Raw genomic sequence first — 14,896 nt, 5'->3', positions numbered from 1 at the left:
CTGCGTTAATTGAACTCACCTTTTTTATCCATTATGAATAAATCTACAATTTAGGAGTTGTAGGACTGTACAATCATTATTTTAATAATTGTTAAAAAGATATTATTGATAAAAAAAAGAGCTTTTTCGTCATTTTTGATGCTTCATTAAACACAAATCTTTGTTTATATTTTTTTTGCAGTAATTTAATAGTCATATTTCTATCCATTATAAATAAATTTACGATTCACGAGCTATAAGACCTTTTAATCATTATTTTTATAAAAGTTACAACAAAATTAAAGCTTTAAAGCGATTTTTTTGTCATTTTCGTCGCTATGTTATAAACAAAATTTTGTTTAGCGTTTTTTGCAGTAATGGGATGTTTCTTGTTTTGATTCTGATGTTTGAATAAATAACTGGTTGGCAATTAGACCTGTTAGTTATTGTTTGGACAAAATTTATTAAGAAATTAGTGCAATAAAGCGATATTTTTAGCTGTTTTAGCGCTTTATTAGAAACAATTCAGTGTTTACAGTGTTATTGGGTTGTTTAGGTACCTATAGTTTGTTTAAGGAATTGAACTTCAGAGATGAGTAGAGAGATTGCTGACGCCAATGCTACGGCGTGAGACATCTTTTTTCCACTGATCGGGGCGACCCGCCGCGGTCAGCCGTCGAACCAAGGCGCACATTTTTCGAGAGTGCGAGACTCGTATCGAAGAGCGTGCGCCTACAAGAAGAGAAGTGGATTCGCGTGGAAATAAGCATATAGGCGCACATTTTGGCGACACGTAGAAGGGGTATACCGAATGTGTGCCTACGAGAAGAGGAGTGGAAATGTTGACTATAGCTATATATCTGAACGCACAGACAAAGCAAGCGACGACACGAGTTTTTCTCTTTTGACTGCAACCGAGTATATGCTATATATATTTAACTGACTCTTGCTCTCTCGCTCTTGCTTGAATGTTATCTATCAATCTTACATTCGATTAAATCGTGAAACTAAATGCTCATAATTATATGCACAGAATTTGACATCAAAACATTTGTTTTTTTCCGTACGTTAATACTTAATTTGAAATCTAGTATTATTTTGAAAAAATGTTCAGCTAATTTTTTTAAGGATAACAGTTCAGCTATAACCACTGGTTAATTATTTTTCCTCATCATAATTGTTATGAACTGTAGGACAAGCCCCGGAGGTAATCGATAAACATATGTGACTTAGAGATCTCCTTCCCTCGAAGTTTTGATAGCTAAGGTAGTAAGGGCTTATGCCACTACTGTTGTTTTGCTATCTGAGGATCGATTCCAACTGTCGGCAAATTTTTTTTTCTCAACGTGATTCATCATTCTAGTTTATTTTATTTTTATTTATGTTTTATTAAAATTTATAAATAATATTAACAAACCCTTTTTTCCCTATACATCAAAATACATTTTTTTAATACTAATTATATTAAATAATTTCATAAGCTGATACTTATCGTTAGCATGGCCATTTCGAAATTTCATAACAATAAAATAATTTCTTAGGATATGAGTATAATTCTTACATTTAAAACTCCCAAGAAATTATTAACATCCAAAGTAAGAGAGAAAAAATCCTTATACATAATTTTTATTAATTTTTAGTTTTTTTTTTCCAAGAAATGATGAAGCTGTTCTGATCGATAATTTTATCTACCTATACAATAATCAAAATCTTCGAAGGCACAAGAAAACTTACATAAAACTCCCTAAACATTTATTTTCCATCTTTTGTTGTAAAAAAATTTTAGGTATAGCAGCTATACTTATTGTGTTAATTAAATATGTAATTTCAATGTCAATTAACTAATGTTGGTTCTAGACCAAACTTTTAATTGATTTGCGATAATAGTATAAAGCATTAAATATAACTTAACATTATTCATATTGTAAAGTTTATCAATTTTTCTTCTGGGCAGTTAGTAAATTGATTATTGGTAAATTGTTGATTTGGTAGATAGTGGAAGTCCACATCCATCAATCACTCCTTACTGACCCCCACGGACCCCCTCATACTTACTACAAGGCAAGAAAGCCTCCTTAAAAATTTGATTCTGAATTCATTTAAAAAAAATCTTATTTTATAAAATATAAAAAAAACTATCGCCTTCTCCCCCCCGTCTCGACTTCGCCCGAGACTCACTGAATGGAGCATTTCAGAGCGACGACACAAAATGTAGAATGTTTTTAATTTAAAACTTCACATATATTTTTGACAGTTTATAAAACGAAAAACGTATTAATATAAAACATTTTCGATCGGAGTCCAAGCAGTTTATTTGCCATTACCATTAGCAATTACAAAAGCAATTGTTATAGGCACAATAAATACGAATACATATTGTTTTAACTATTTAAAAAAACAAAAGATTTACGTGATAACTGTCATCAGGATAATAATGGAAACCTGATGCCATATGTAATAGATCCTTAACTCGTAGATTTTAATTCTGCTGTTTCAATCTCGATTTCAATTCTGCGTCAGTTTCTTGATCCCTAAAATTGTATACATTTAAAGCATTTGAAGTTTTCTTTCCGATTTGTTCTCTTGCGACTATAGGCGTGGTTGAAACTTTCGTGAGCCCTAAAGGCTGTTTTTTGTCAACTTTGTTAAATTGTAATGTATTTGTTGGCAAGATAGTTCGACATTCAATCGAGAGGACTACATCGTCTAAAGCGTTGGAGCTAGTTGTAGAACTCTTTTCCAACGTCTCCTGGTATTACACCGAAGATGTTGGTGTCTAAAGCAACTTCTTTTTTTGCAGACTCGGTTGTTTTGGTGATCTAAGGTGGAAGGATTGGTTCGTGATGCTTGCCTGTTGGAAACTGTCCCGTTTGCTCAAGTTTATTTTTCTTTCATAGCTGTGTGGTTTTCCCAGCGCAGACCTTGGAGAGGATCTGTGATTCCTGGTTAAATGCTTGATGTCAAGAGGGTAATTTAGGGTTGTTGGTCACCAGGGTTCCCAGCCTTGCGACAAACAACTCCACTCGTGACGTCTACCAGTGAATGACTGACTTGGTTTAATAGTGGCCGGCTTAACATAGTGTTTCAGTCGACGAATCGTTGCCGGAAGTGGTAGTAAACATGTATTTGTTGGCAAAGTAGTTTAAGATTAAGTAGTCCTAATAAGAACCAATAAGATTGACGGTTAAGTACGGACCGTCAATACTTATGATAATCCTGAAAAGGACCAGTGGTGAAACTTTCAGCTATAACTTATTACTATTCTGGTTCATGGAGAGCTGGCTGCGGGTAGCTTGACTCTTACCCTCGGAGTCACTGTATACGGAGACCGTGCTAGAGGGAGGTACGCCGCTGATCAAAGAATATCTTATCTTCAGGTCGTTCTCCGGATAACCAACCGCTCTTAGTTAGTTAGGAAAGTGAGCCAGGAGAATACCTTCTCTGTAGGTATACCATTGGGATGACCGCGGAGAAGGAGGCCGTTGTGGCTGCCCGTACTCAAGGCTGTCTTCCATAGCTTGCATTTGTAGTAGAAAATTCTCTGACGGCACCAAGCCGGATTGTTAAACGGCCATGAAATTGAAGTGTTAGTGCAGTTTGCGCTCTGGCTGCACACGTCTCCTGGTATTTCGCAGGAGACGTTATCGTTTAGAAATTATTTTCATTTGTGGCACTTGTCAATCCTGGTGGGTCAGGATGGAATTAGACGTACCTCGCTTGCCCATTAGAGAAAAGTGTCGTTGGTAGCCGAGATACCTAGCTGCACGACTAACATCTGTATTTTTGATATGCTGCCGGTGAACGACTGTATAACCTCACTTATTTAATTTTATTGTTGGTAGCTTCGATTTCATGTCTCCGCCACCTAGTGGATTCACTAAACTAACGTGAAACGCTAGCGTACTTTTGCAAAACTTTGAGTTTGTTTATTGTTATTGTTATTGATTTTTTCAAGATAAAAACTAGACTTAAGTGATCTAAGAAGTGTCAATAATCAGTATACAAAATTTCAGCCAGATCAGTTGAGTAGTTTTCATGGTTAGCGATTACAACGGTTTTAGCGACTTTGCTTTATATAGTAGTAAGATTAATAATGTCGTTAATATTCTATCAAAAACGTTCGTCTGCAAGGTTACGTCGATGAGTATTTCATAAAAACTTTTGGTAAACGTACATCACGCATTATCTCATTTTTTCCCAAGTTTTTAATCACAGATCTCTTTAGTCGGCGCAATGGTAAAAACAGAGAACACCATGGGATTCAGGAGAAAAAAATGCATAGGAATGCTTATTAGTATTTAGGCCCCCCAGAAAGAAGTAAAATGAAAAATCCACTTCTGCCACATATTTTCTCGAGGTCAGAATTCTGAAATCGTTACTTTACTCAAACGCATAATTCACCTTTAAAAGTATGACTTCAAACAGTTATTTCACTTATAATTTTACGTACAAATGATTTTTCTTTGAGAGCTGAAATTTTTTTTTTTCTAACTTATATCATGAACAAAGTTTGTTAAGATCAAAAAGCAAACAGATGAGAAAGATAAGGCAAAAAATTGTTTTTAAATGTCAATAACAAAATGTACCCGGTCGTCTTCTTTAAAAGCAATATAGCGACCTATCGCAAAATTGTTAGTTTCAAAAATTACAACGCTATAAATCCTGCTGCCCAAAATAGATATTTATTAAACCAATTAAATTCCTTAGGTATTGAAATTATCTTGACGTAATAAAAATTAAAAAATTTTTTGGTTTTTTTTCCATCGACATATAACTTTTTAATGTTCGTAATTAATGCTAATTTTTTTATGAATAAAAAAGAAAAATTAGTTCGTAAACCTAACAACCAAAATTTTATACTTACACATTTTTTATTGTCAAGTCTGATCTACTGCATGAAGATGATTAAAACTTGAATATTCACTTTTGCAAGAGCCAATATATGTATACTACCATACCACTTTACCATAAATTGCAAGAATATTTGTTAAAAAATTGTTTGTTAAAAGAGAGTGTATAATGGCTTAAACGTGCGGTCACTCTGCTACGTCATTAAGGTCTGGCATCGCACTGCTATTTGCTGACATCGCCCTCTAATTAGACCCGCGTAGTTTCGCTACTTTTAGTTGCAAAATAAATTACTTCAAAAAAAATGTACGTATAAAAGTTTTTAAAATTTGTTTATTTATATTTTTTATTTCGCATGTTTTTTCCAGTCTTAATTAAAGCGTGATTTAGTGGAATAAATGAATAACATTCATAGTTAAGTTTTTATTGTTACTATTATTCCTAAGAACTAATTTTTGGTGCCGTACATAGTACAATTTTTAGTGTAAAAACCTCGAGGAGGCTACTTATGGCCTAGTTTATTTAAAATAACTTTATAAGAAACGCTTATAACTTGCAAAATACAGCTTCCAATGGCTTAAAAATTTAAAAACATTTTAAATGATTAGTATAACTAATGCATAAACGTATTTAGAGTTGGCTGAAAAAAAAATCAGTCTCATTGCCTAGATATCAACAGAGTCTTATGAGTCTTGTAAGTTATAAGAATTCAGATTAAATATTAACCTAAGCCAGACAAAAAAACTTTAAGCTTATCTCAAACTTTATTTTAAAAGGTGGAAAGTGAATTTTTTCATTGCGATGATTTCAAAGTAAAGTGAAAATAAGCGGTAGCCAAACTAGGTAATGTAATAAATGCATAGCTTCACTTTTGTTAAAACACAATAAACGGCTACTACCTTTATAATATTAAATAAAAAAAGAATGGCTGATTACGATCCTACAATTTCAAATATCATAACAATTTATTTTTCGGTTGCTGTGTTGAGATATCTGAATTTTTCATATAAAAGGTAAAAAGTAATCCCTTGTATTTGCAATATTTGTAATACCTGGTAATTTAGAAAGTTAAAGTTCGATTTTAATTTTAGTAAAGATCCCCCCCCCCCTTCAGTTACATATTTACGAAATCTGATACATATCACTGTAAACTAAATCTCGTTTTCTTGTAGGATATTCCTGGATTGACTGATATTAATATTCCTCGACGATTAGGGCCTAAGAGAGCCAGTAAAATTCGAAAGCTTTTCAACCTAACGAAGCAAGATGACGTTCGTCGATTTGTAGTCAAACGACCTATTCAAAAAGAAGGCAAAAAAGAACGTTTCAAGGCGCCAAAAATTCAACGACTCATCACCCCTCTGACTTTGCAAGTAAGTAATCAGTTATAATTAATAGCATCATAACAGTTAATAACAATAACAATTATTGTTATTATAATTATTAATATTACTATTATTAATATTTTTGTTGTTGATGTGTCGTCGTTGCTATTGTTTTTGTTGTCATTGCAATTGTTTTTTTGTTGTTTTTACTGCTGCTGTTGTTCTTATTGTTTTTCAATCATATAATTCAACCAACGGGCCCTGTTTGTTAGTTGATACGTTAGGAGACTGTTTCAATTAAATATAACAGATTCTGTCTATCTATTTTTTACATTGGCAAATACATAAAGGTATTGTGAATTAACAAAAAAGTTCGCTTCTCAAGATCTGCAAACTTGGTGGGAAAAAACAGTGCTTAAGAATTTCATATTTTCAAAACTTACAGTGGTTTTAGTAAAAAAAGATCTACTTACAAACAATTAAGTTTTAGATAAAATTGTGTGTGTGTGTGTAATTTGTGTAACTTGCATGACCTAAAACAATATCAAGACTTGAAAATGTAGGGATACAATTTCATTAAGGTTATGCAAAAAGTATTGGTATTTTTACATTTTATCTTACTTTTTACTACTGTATAATGAGAAAAGGCGTTTGTTTGTATGTTTGCAAAAATCTCAATAACTACTGAATCAATCAATCCTAAATTTTGATGAAAGTTAAATTATAAGTTCTAATTTGTCCTAAAGTACTGAAATTAGCAGTGACTTACAAATAAATGTTTTTATGCTACTTAGTAAGAACCAATTGTAAAACAGTTATGTAATCGGATGTTTTGCCTTTTGACCGTTAGAGAGCTAGTTGTTCTTTTCAATGTTGTTAAGTAAGCCGCTCTGGCAGTCAATTTAATCGAGTTACGTTTGTAAGTAAAAGTTTTTAGTATGGCAGTACAACGTGTTACATGTACGTCAGCATTTGTGTTATGTTTTTGTAGTGTCACGCGTCAATAAATTTTATTAATTTTTGTTGAGTGTTAGGATAAACCTTGAGCATTTTTGTATCTTTCTACTATACAGAGAGAAAGATTTTGTTCATATGTTGATAATAATCTTCAAAAACCATTGGGCCAATCTTTTCTTAATTCGGACATAAATTTAAATACAAATTCGAATGTGTCTTGGACTAAAATAAATAGCTCTAATGCAACAATACAGTTGGAGAGTTAAATCGAACCTATCAAAAACGTTATAGCAAGGAATCTTGGCAGCTCAAAGACATTCATCACAGTTAGAGGGGAAATGTAGAGATTGCAGTGAAGGGGGAGTGAACATGCGGCAGTGCCGGCAACTGTTTAGAATGCATTTTTATACCTATATAAATGCGTCTAAAACTGTTTTTTCTCATTTAACTGCAAAAGTAACTTGTCGATTTCTATGAAAATTCAGAATAAGACTAATATTATGGTATTGCGTCATGCAAAAAAAAAATTGGAAAAATTCTACATAAAAAATTCCAATTTTATGTGACTCCTCTATGAGGTTACGTGTTAAATTAAAGTTTTTTCAACATTCAATATTACAAGAAACGGTGATGTGAAACGATCTCAAATTTTACATGTGACTTTTTTACATCATTATAAGCATCCTGTTGAAATTTCAGGAAGATCGTACAGGAAACGCTATGTGTGATAAACGTCCTTAATCCCTGTAGCAGTTAATCAATGTATAAAAAATGTAAAAAGTATTTTTCTCCACATAAGTGTGAGCCCATACTAGTGTTAAACCGCAGTCGGAGAGTAACCATATAAGTTTTTAAAGATTCCAAATTCCTTCACTGACATAAATCTTGAAGGTAAAAGTTTGAATACTGCTTTGTTTAAACGTATGATTTGGTTTTGATAAAACGTTCCTAAGAGATTAACAACCTGGGGAAACTATTACAGGTTGCAGGATCCAGCCACGAAGCAGTACACTACATATCATGTACTTAATTAATAGTGTTAACACTCATTCCTTAAATCATATTCAAGATTTTTTACTATGCATTAAAATAAATTTTCATATTAACGGATGGTATTAACGTGTTATCTGAATTTTTCTTTGAACGCTAATGATGCTATATTGTAAAAGAATATCAAATTTAAACATAAAAAAATAAAGCATCCAAGAAGTGGTTGAAGCTACTTACACTGCTTTGTTGTAGATGTCTAAAATTATTTAATGTACATTAAAATACTGCAAAAAAATAAAATTCAAACTACAAACAAGATGGTCATGTTCCGAAACATTTTGTAACTGTTCTTTCTAACTTTTCAGGCAGAAAAAAGAGAAAACTGATTCTTATGCAAAATGTTTCCAGGAATACGGGAAAAATAGTTTTAAAGTGACCAAAATCTGGAAACATTTATTTGTTCAACAATTTATTAAAAATTTAAAAAGTTTTTTACTTTTTGCTGGGATTTTTTTATAACCATCTGAAACAAAATAGAACAGTTCGTTCTTATTCTACCAACAATTATAAATTAAAACGTTGATGAAAAGCAATTGCACAATTACTCATTTGTCTTATAATTTTGCACCTAAAATGTTTGCATCTGTATTCTGAAATAAAAGAAGAAATTTAAAATTAAAATGATCTTAACATATTATAACTATCTTATTCTCAGTTATACAATTTCCATTAACTTTTTTGTACAATGTCGTAAAATGTTTTTTTAATGCATATTTACATAATAAATTCTTATCACATTCAGGACTAATTTTATGATTTTCTGAATCTGTTTAAAAATGTATTTTTAAGTGACGTCGTAAATGTGCTACTCTTATAAATTTTGCTTGACACATTGTGTATCCGTTAATTAATAATCGCATGCGACGTGTAGTATTATTATTTAATGATAAATAGATTTTGTTTCAAATATTTGATTTATAATTTGATGTTCGACAGTAATTGTTATGACCGGACATGTTTACAGTATAGTCTTAACTGTTTTATTTTAGTGTCATTCGTGGGTCTCTTAAGATTCATATTTTAAATACAATCCATTCAGATCACTTAAACAAGATTCAGTGTTAATTATATTACTGATAAATGACTTACATCTATCACTGATTTTTGTTACTGATGCTTCAGAGTTCCCTAATGCAGTAATTTCCAGTGGTTTCTTAAACTACACGAATGAGTTCGTGGCCAGTAAGATGTTGCGGTTTCTGCTTATTCTGCTATCGCTGCACAGTGGGCAAAAACGGGTTTTTTCGTTCCAAAATCGTAAAACTCGCGAACGGAAATAGGTAGATTGATAATTCTTTTTGGATGTTGTAGTTTACTTCATGCAGAATATAGGAAAATTATAGGGGAGTATAACATACATTGTTCTAACCTCAAAAAAAAGTCCGATTCTTGGTTATTTTCCAGAAAAATCAAGAAACAGGCTCAAAAAAAAAAGTAACACCTGAAAAACATGTAAAAGTAAATACATTGATGCCATTATACCCGAATATTAATTTTATACTGATTTTATTTCTTATACTGACTCAACATAACCTCAATACATGCATGAAATGAAAATATGCTACTTTGTTTAAAAAATCATTGTGAATCGTCCTAAAAAAATTAACATATGAATTATTTTTCCAGATACAAACATAAATCCCAAAACAAACCACTGTAGAATCGGAATTTATATTATTTTCCTGTTTTATAACCTCAAAAATTATTAAAAAACAGGTTTTTGATTATCTAATTATCCAGCGTTTTTATTATATACACATTTCATCATCACTCTCATCACACTCGTTAAATGATTCTAATTCATCGACGTCACTTTCACTATTGTTGTAGATATAGTTCTCTTCTTTGGTGCATAAATAGGTATTGTTAAACACAAATTCTTTTACAGTAAGGCAATATTTTTAAATATAGAAGAAAATTTCCTTTTTTTTCCTAACATGAGTTTTAATAAGTTTTGAGGTTATAAAACAAGAAAATAATATGAATTCTGATTCTACAGTGGTTTGTTCTGGGATTTATGTTTGTATCTGGAAAAATAATTCATATGTTAATTTTTTTAGGACGATTCACAATGATTTTTTAAACAAAGTAGCATATTTTCATTTCATGCATGTATTGAGGTTATGTTGAGTCAGTATAAGAAATAAAATCAGTATAAAATTAATATTTGGGTATAATGGCATCAATGTATTTACTTTGACATGTTTTTCAGTTGTTACTTTTTTTTCTTGAGCCTGTTTCTTGATTTTTCTGGAAAATAACTCAGAATCGGACTTATTTTTGAGGTTAGAAGTTCGTTCGCGAGTTATACGATTTTGGAACGAAAAAACCCGTTTTTGCCCACTGTGCGCTGGAACCACTTTTGGCGGGCCTCCTTCGCTGTACCTCGCTCTTTAGCGTAGTCCGATACTATTAAAATTCTCGAAATGCACCGAGTTGCTTCAGTCAATACGTTATGCCATACGTGTATAAGGTACTCGTAAGTCACTGGAGTAAAGAATAGACTAGAACTTTAAAGGACACATGACAGACGTAAAAAGAGCGATTTTTTCTCTTGATAGTGCGTTTTTATAGTGTCAGAGAGAGTAAAAGAGGCCTTGGGTTGAATTAGGTCAACCAATGAGCGATGTTTATGCAGACTGCGTTGACAGCAAAACAGTAGGCTTGCACTATGATGTTACATGTTATGATTTCATGTATTAGGAAATAAAAATACAACAGTACCAATTGCACTTTTCTGACAAGTGCAATTGAATTTTTTGGATCAGTGGGGATGAAAGCTTGCATTCATACATAGAATACGATGTATGCATTCATACATGTTACGTACATACATGCATTCTTACAACGAGGCTGGCCGTATTATGTGTCAGCATATTATGTAACATTTACCTTAAAGCTAGTACACATACACATGCACGTAAGTGACGCTCCACTTTTTATATGAGCTTACTGTATATACACAATACGTCTTGTGTAAAATTTACGGATGAATTACGTTTTTACTTATAATATGATTCGTCTTTATCAACTCAGAATATAACATAATAATCGTACAGAAAACGCTACGTGTGAACGTCTTCAATATGACAACTTCTTATATGTATATATTTAAAAAATTTATCAAAGTGTTTAAACATTTAATTTGAAATGTACTTTGTAAAATACTTGGTTAATAAAATATAAGTAATCTACAATTTTCAATGATACGCAAATGATGAAAGTTCATGTATTCAATCAAATTGGAATCGCGAGCAGTTCCCAGTAAGAAGCATATAAACAGTACATGTGTTCCTAATACTACAAATGTGATAGACCCACCAAATCATGTAGATCCAGTTAGTCTTCTTTCCTAGTTAACTTAACGTGAGACTTTTAACAAATTTTACATTTACACCTACACTACACTGTTATGAAGAATGCAAGATTGCAATCGTTAATCATTCTTACATGGAGTAAGTTAGAATCTCTTTCGAGGGTGCTCGACTTGATACGCACATGTTTTGGTAGAAGCATGAGTTTTGTTTTTTATAAGCTTAGCTATGTTTTAAAAGTATCAAAAAGCAATGAATTGAAGTGCAAATTGTGAATGAAATATAGGACTCGTGTCATTTTTCCGAGACAAATCACTGAAAGTACTAAAAAACTTGAATATATGACCTTCTTTAGCTCTCGATCAAGCATTAAACATAATCAAGCTATAACTTAATTACATAAACTAATTTTAAATAATAAAATTTTATACTGTTACACGAAAACCAATTTTTCAAGAAATAAAATAAAATAAATTACAGATCCAATGATAAACAATCGTATATATAAATATAAACATCGTGTATATAAATATAAATATCGTATATGACGAATTTATTCATTAATTATTACGATATTAGTTGAATTGCGTTTTTTGCGAATATCGTTATGAATTAAATGATAAGTTCGATACCCTTCTCTTACATAAACAATTCGAGTTCCAAGGTGTATATGATAAACTTTCAGCTACAGGTGTCGGTGACCCTGCCTTGGTTCAGTGCTCTGAATTTGTCAACATTAAAGGCATAAGTTGAATGAAAAAAAAATTTGCTATGTAACCTTTCTGGCACACCACTGCCATATTGTGTCAACAGTATATTAGAGTTTGGTGATGAATTAAATTTTATTTCAAAGATTGATGAATGTGATTATTTTCATCTTTTATAAAATATTACCTATTCATCCAAATATTGTAAAAAATTTAAGACAGTTGAAAAAAAAAAATTGAAATCATAAGTAGCAATGGCCACGTATGCACCTTCTCGTCTTTCTCTAAATGATGGAGTTCTCCAAGACATTTTTAAGCAAACACGAGCCTTCCTCAAAAATGATAAACACAATTGAATTACTAAAGCAGATAAAGGTAATGTCGCTTTGTAATTGATGAAAAAATTTATTTTCACACAAAAAGTATTCATAAAAAAGACTTGTCAAAATGCTACAGACTGATAAAAATACACAAAAACGACTTTCATATCCGTATCATCGTTTTGACATTAAATTCACACACTTACAGTTTTTCTAAATTTCTTTCTGATTTTTTTGTTGATAATTTTTTGCTGGAAAAGTTTCACACAATAAAGATGTTTGTGAATTTAAAAATTAATTAAAAGATGTTATTATTTCTCCTGATTACACTCTAATTAGTCTAGATGTAGTTGGCTTATTTACTAATACTAGTAAACCCCTAATTATAAAGGCAGTAAAACATTTTTGGAAATTCTCAAATCGTAAAATCAATATTTTAAAAAATAGATTTTTCACAAATGTTTCTTTAATTTTAAGTTTGACTTCTATCTTATTCAGCAAAAAGTATTACTAACAAGTTTTTAACTTACCAATAGGAAGTCCTTGTAGTCCGGTCCTGCGTAACGTTGTTATGCGTTTACTTTCAATAATCATCCTGTAGTATCACTTTCTTTAATAGGGTAGTACATGGGAAAATAATTTCGAATTACATATTTTTTGTGAGTTATAAACCTCTACAGCTTTGAAAAATAGTCGTTTTGGTTGATTATGAGGCTCTTTTACCGTCAAGCTTGAATCAGATGGCGCCAGGGCACGTCGCGGCTGTCATACGTACACACCGTCAAATTTACAGTTGTGTATTGTGTTCGTGAGCCTATCTGTGTAATGAGCAAAGCAGAAGACATAATTCCTTTGTAAATGATTGCTGTTGTTTGCAGACAATTTTTGTTTGCATTTACGTTTAAAGATAGTAGGAAAAATGAAGTGCAGTGTAATATCCTGCGATAAGAAAGTGAAATTTAAATTTCCTTCTGATAGTGTGATAAAAAAAAAGTGGCTCGAAGCAATTGGGAGACCAACATTTTTGCCGCTCCCAAGTCATGGCTTACCTGTCCACGAGTTTTGCTTTTCTTTCACTGACTCTTGCTCCTTTCTCTCTTAAAAGCTTTTTCAATTCTGAAACTTTGAAGCTTCCATAATATTCTTTCTTGTCTTCCTTATTCATTTCAAAATTTCAAATATTGCGCTTTACCACTACACTTTAATTTCCTGTATACATACAATACTGAAAAGTAATGTTGTGTGAGTGAGACGGCCATGACAGCCGCGACGTGCCCTGGCGCCATCTGATTCAAGCTTGACGGTAAAAGAGCCTCATACGGAAGGAACTGCAAATCAACGGCCCTGTAGGGCTAACGATTATTTTATGGTGTAAGTAACGTGCAGTACTTTTCAGCATAATTAAACTTTTTTTACTTTTCATAGCTTGTTTGACCAAATAAACTGTTAAAGATGGAGGTTAGTAAATGGACTGTATGATTTAAATTTTAATTACCGCTGGATAAGTAGCAAGGGAAAGAGGGAAGATAAGGAAGTTTGTTACAATGACCCAGTCGTCTCTCACTTTATTAAAATACTGAACACCATGTTTAACGAAAACTAATTTATTTAATATTAATCAACTCCTCCTTACACTTAAAATATAAAAAAAAAAAAATAAAGGAAATACAAAAGAATGAAAAAAAAGTAACGAAATTAAATATAAAAAAAAAAAATGATATATGAAAAAAAAGGGAATGAAAAAAAAAAGATTAAATATGAAAATAAGAAAGAAATTAAATAAAGGAAATACAAAAAAATGAAAAAAAATGTAATAAAATGAAATATGAAAAAAAATAAAACAAGAAATGAAAAAAAAATAAATAAAACAAGAAATGAAGAAAAAAAAAAAAAAACAACAAACCAGGGGGGATGAATGGGTCATGGGACCCACGGTAAGAACGAAGTTCTTTAAACATGACATGAGTGTAAAGCACAATTTCTCAGGTAACAAGGGGGTCGCCAGACCCGTAGAAAGAACGAAGCTCTATAAACGTTAGTACTGCATTCATGTAGTTCACTAAACAAAAACTTGAAAAACGAATAAAAAAAAAAAATAAAAAAAATAGTTCAGTACTCACGATGGTTGAACTTCGTGAGTACTGTATTTATGCACGACGTTCTCACGAAGTTCAACCATCGTGAGTACTGAACTATTTTTTTTTATTTTTTTTTTTTATTCGTTTTTCAAGTTTTTGTTTAGTGAACTACATGAATGCAGTACTAACGTTTATAGAGCTTCGTTCTTTCTACGGGTCTGGCGACCCCCTTGTTACCTGAGAAATTGTGCTTTACACTCATGTCATGTTTAAAGAACTTCGTTCTTACCGTGGGTCCCATGACCCATTCATCCCCCC

General features: G+C 31.7%; 1 protein-coding gene across 1 annotated transcript in view; it reads left to right on the top strand.

The window, feature by feature from the left end:
• RpS6 (ribosomal protein S6) overlaps window positions 1–14,896 on the top strand; it is an 83,104-nt gene that overhangs the window by 49,912 nt on the left and 18,296 nt on the right. The window contains exon 4 of the mRNA XM_014363302.2: window positions 6,000–6,200. Coding sequence (XP_014218788.2) covers window positions 6,000–6,200 — 201 coding nt within the window. The remainder of the gene's footprint in view (window positions 1–5,999; window positions 6,201–14,896) is intronic.

This window comes from Copidosoma floridanum, unplaced genomic scaffold (assembly GCF_036245765.1).
Source record: "Copidosoma floridanum isolate Cflo_tuat_1 unplaced genomic scaffold, Cflo_Japanese_pri ptg000002l, whole genome shotgun sequence".
NCBI classification, from domain to species: domain Eukaryota; kingdom Metazoa; phylum Arthropoda; class Insecta; order Hymenoptera; family Encyrtidae; genus Copidosoma; species Copidosoma floridanum.
The sequence above is the reverse complement of the archived record's forward strand: the minus strand, read 5'-3'. Positions and strand labels throughout refer to the sequence as shown.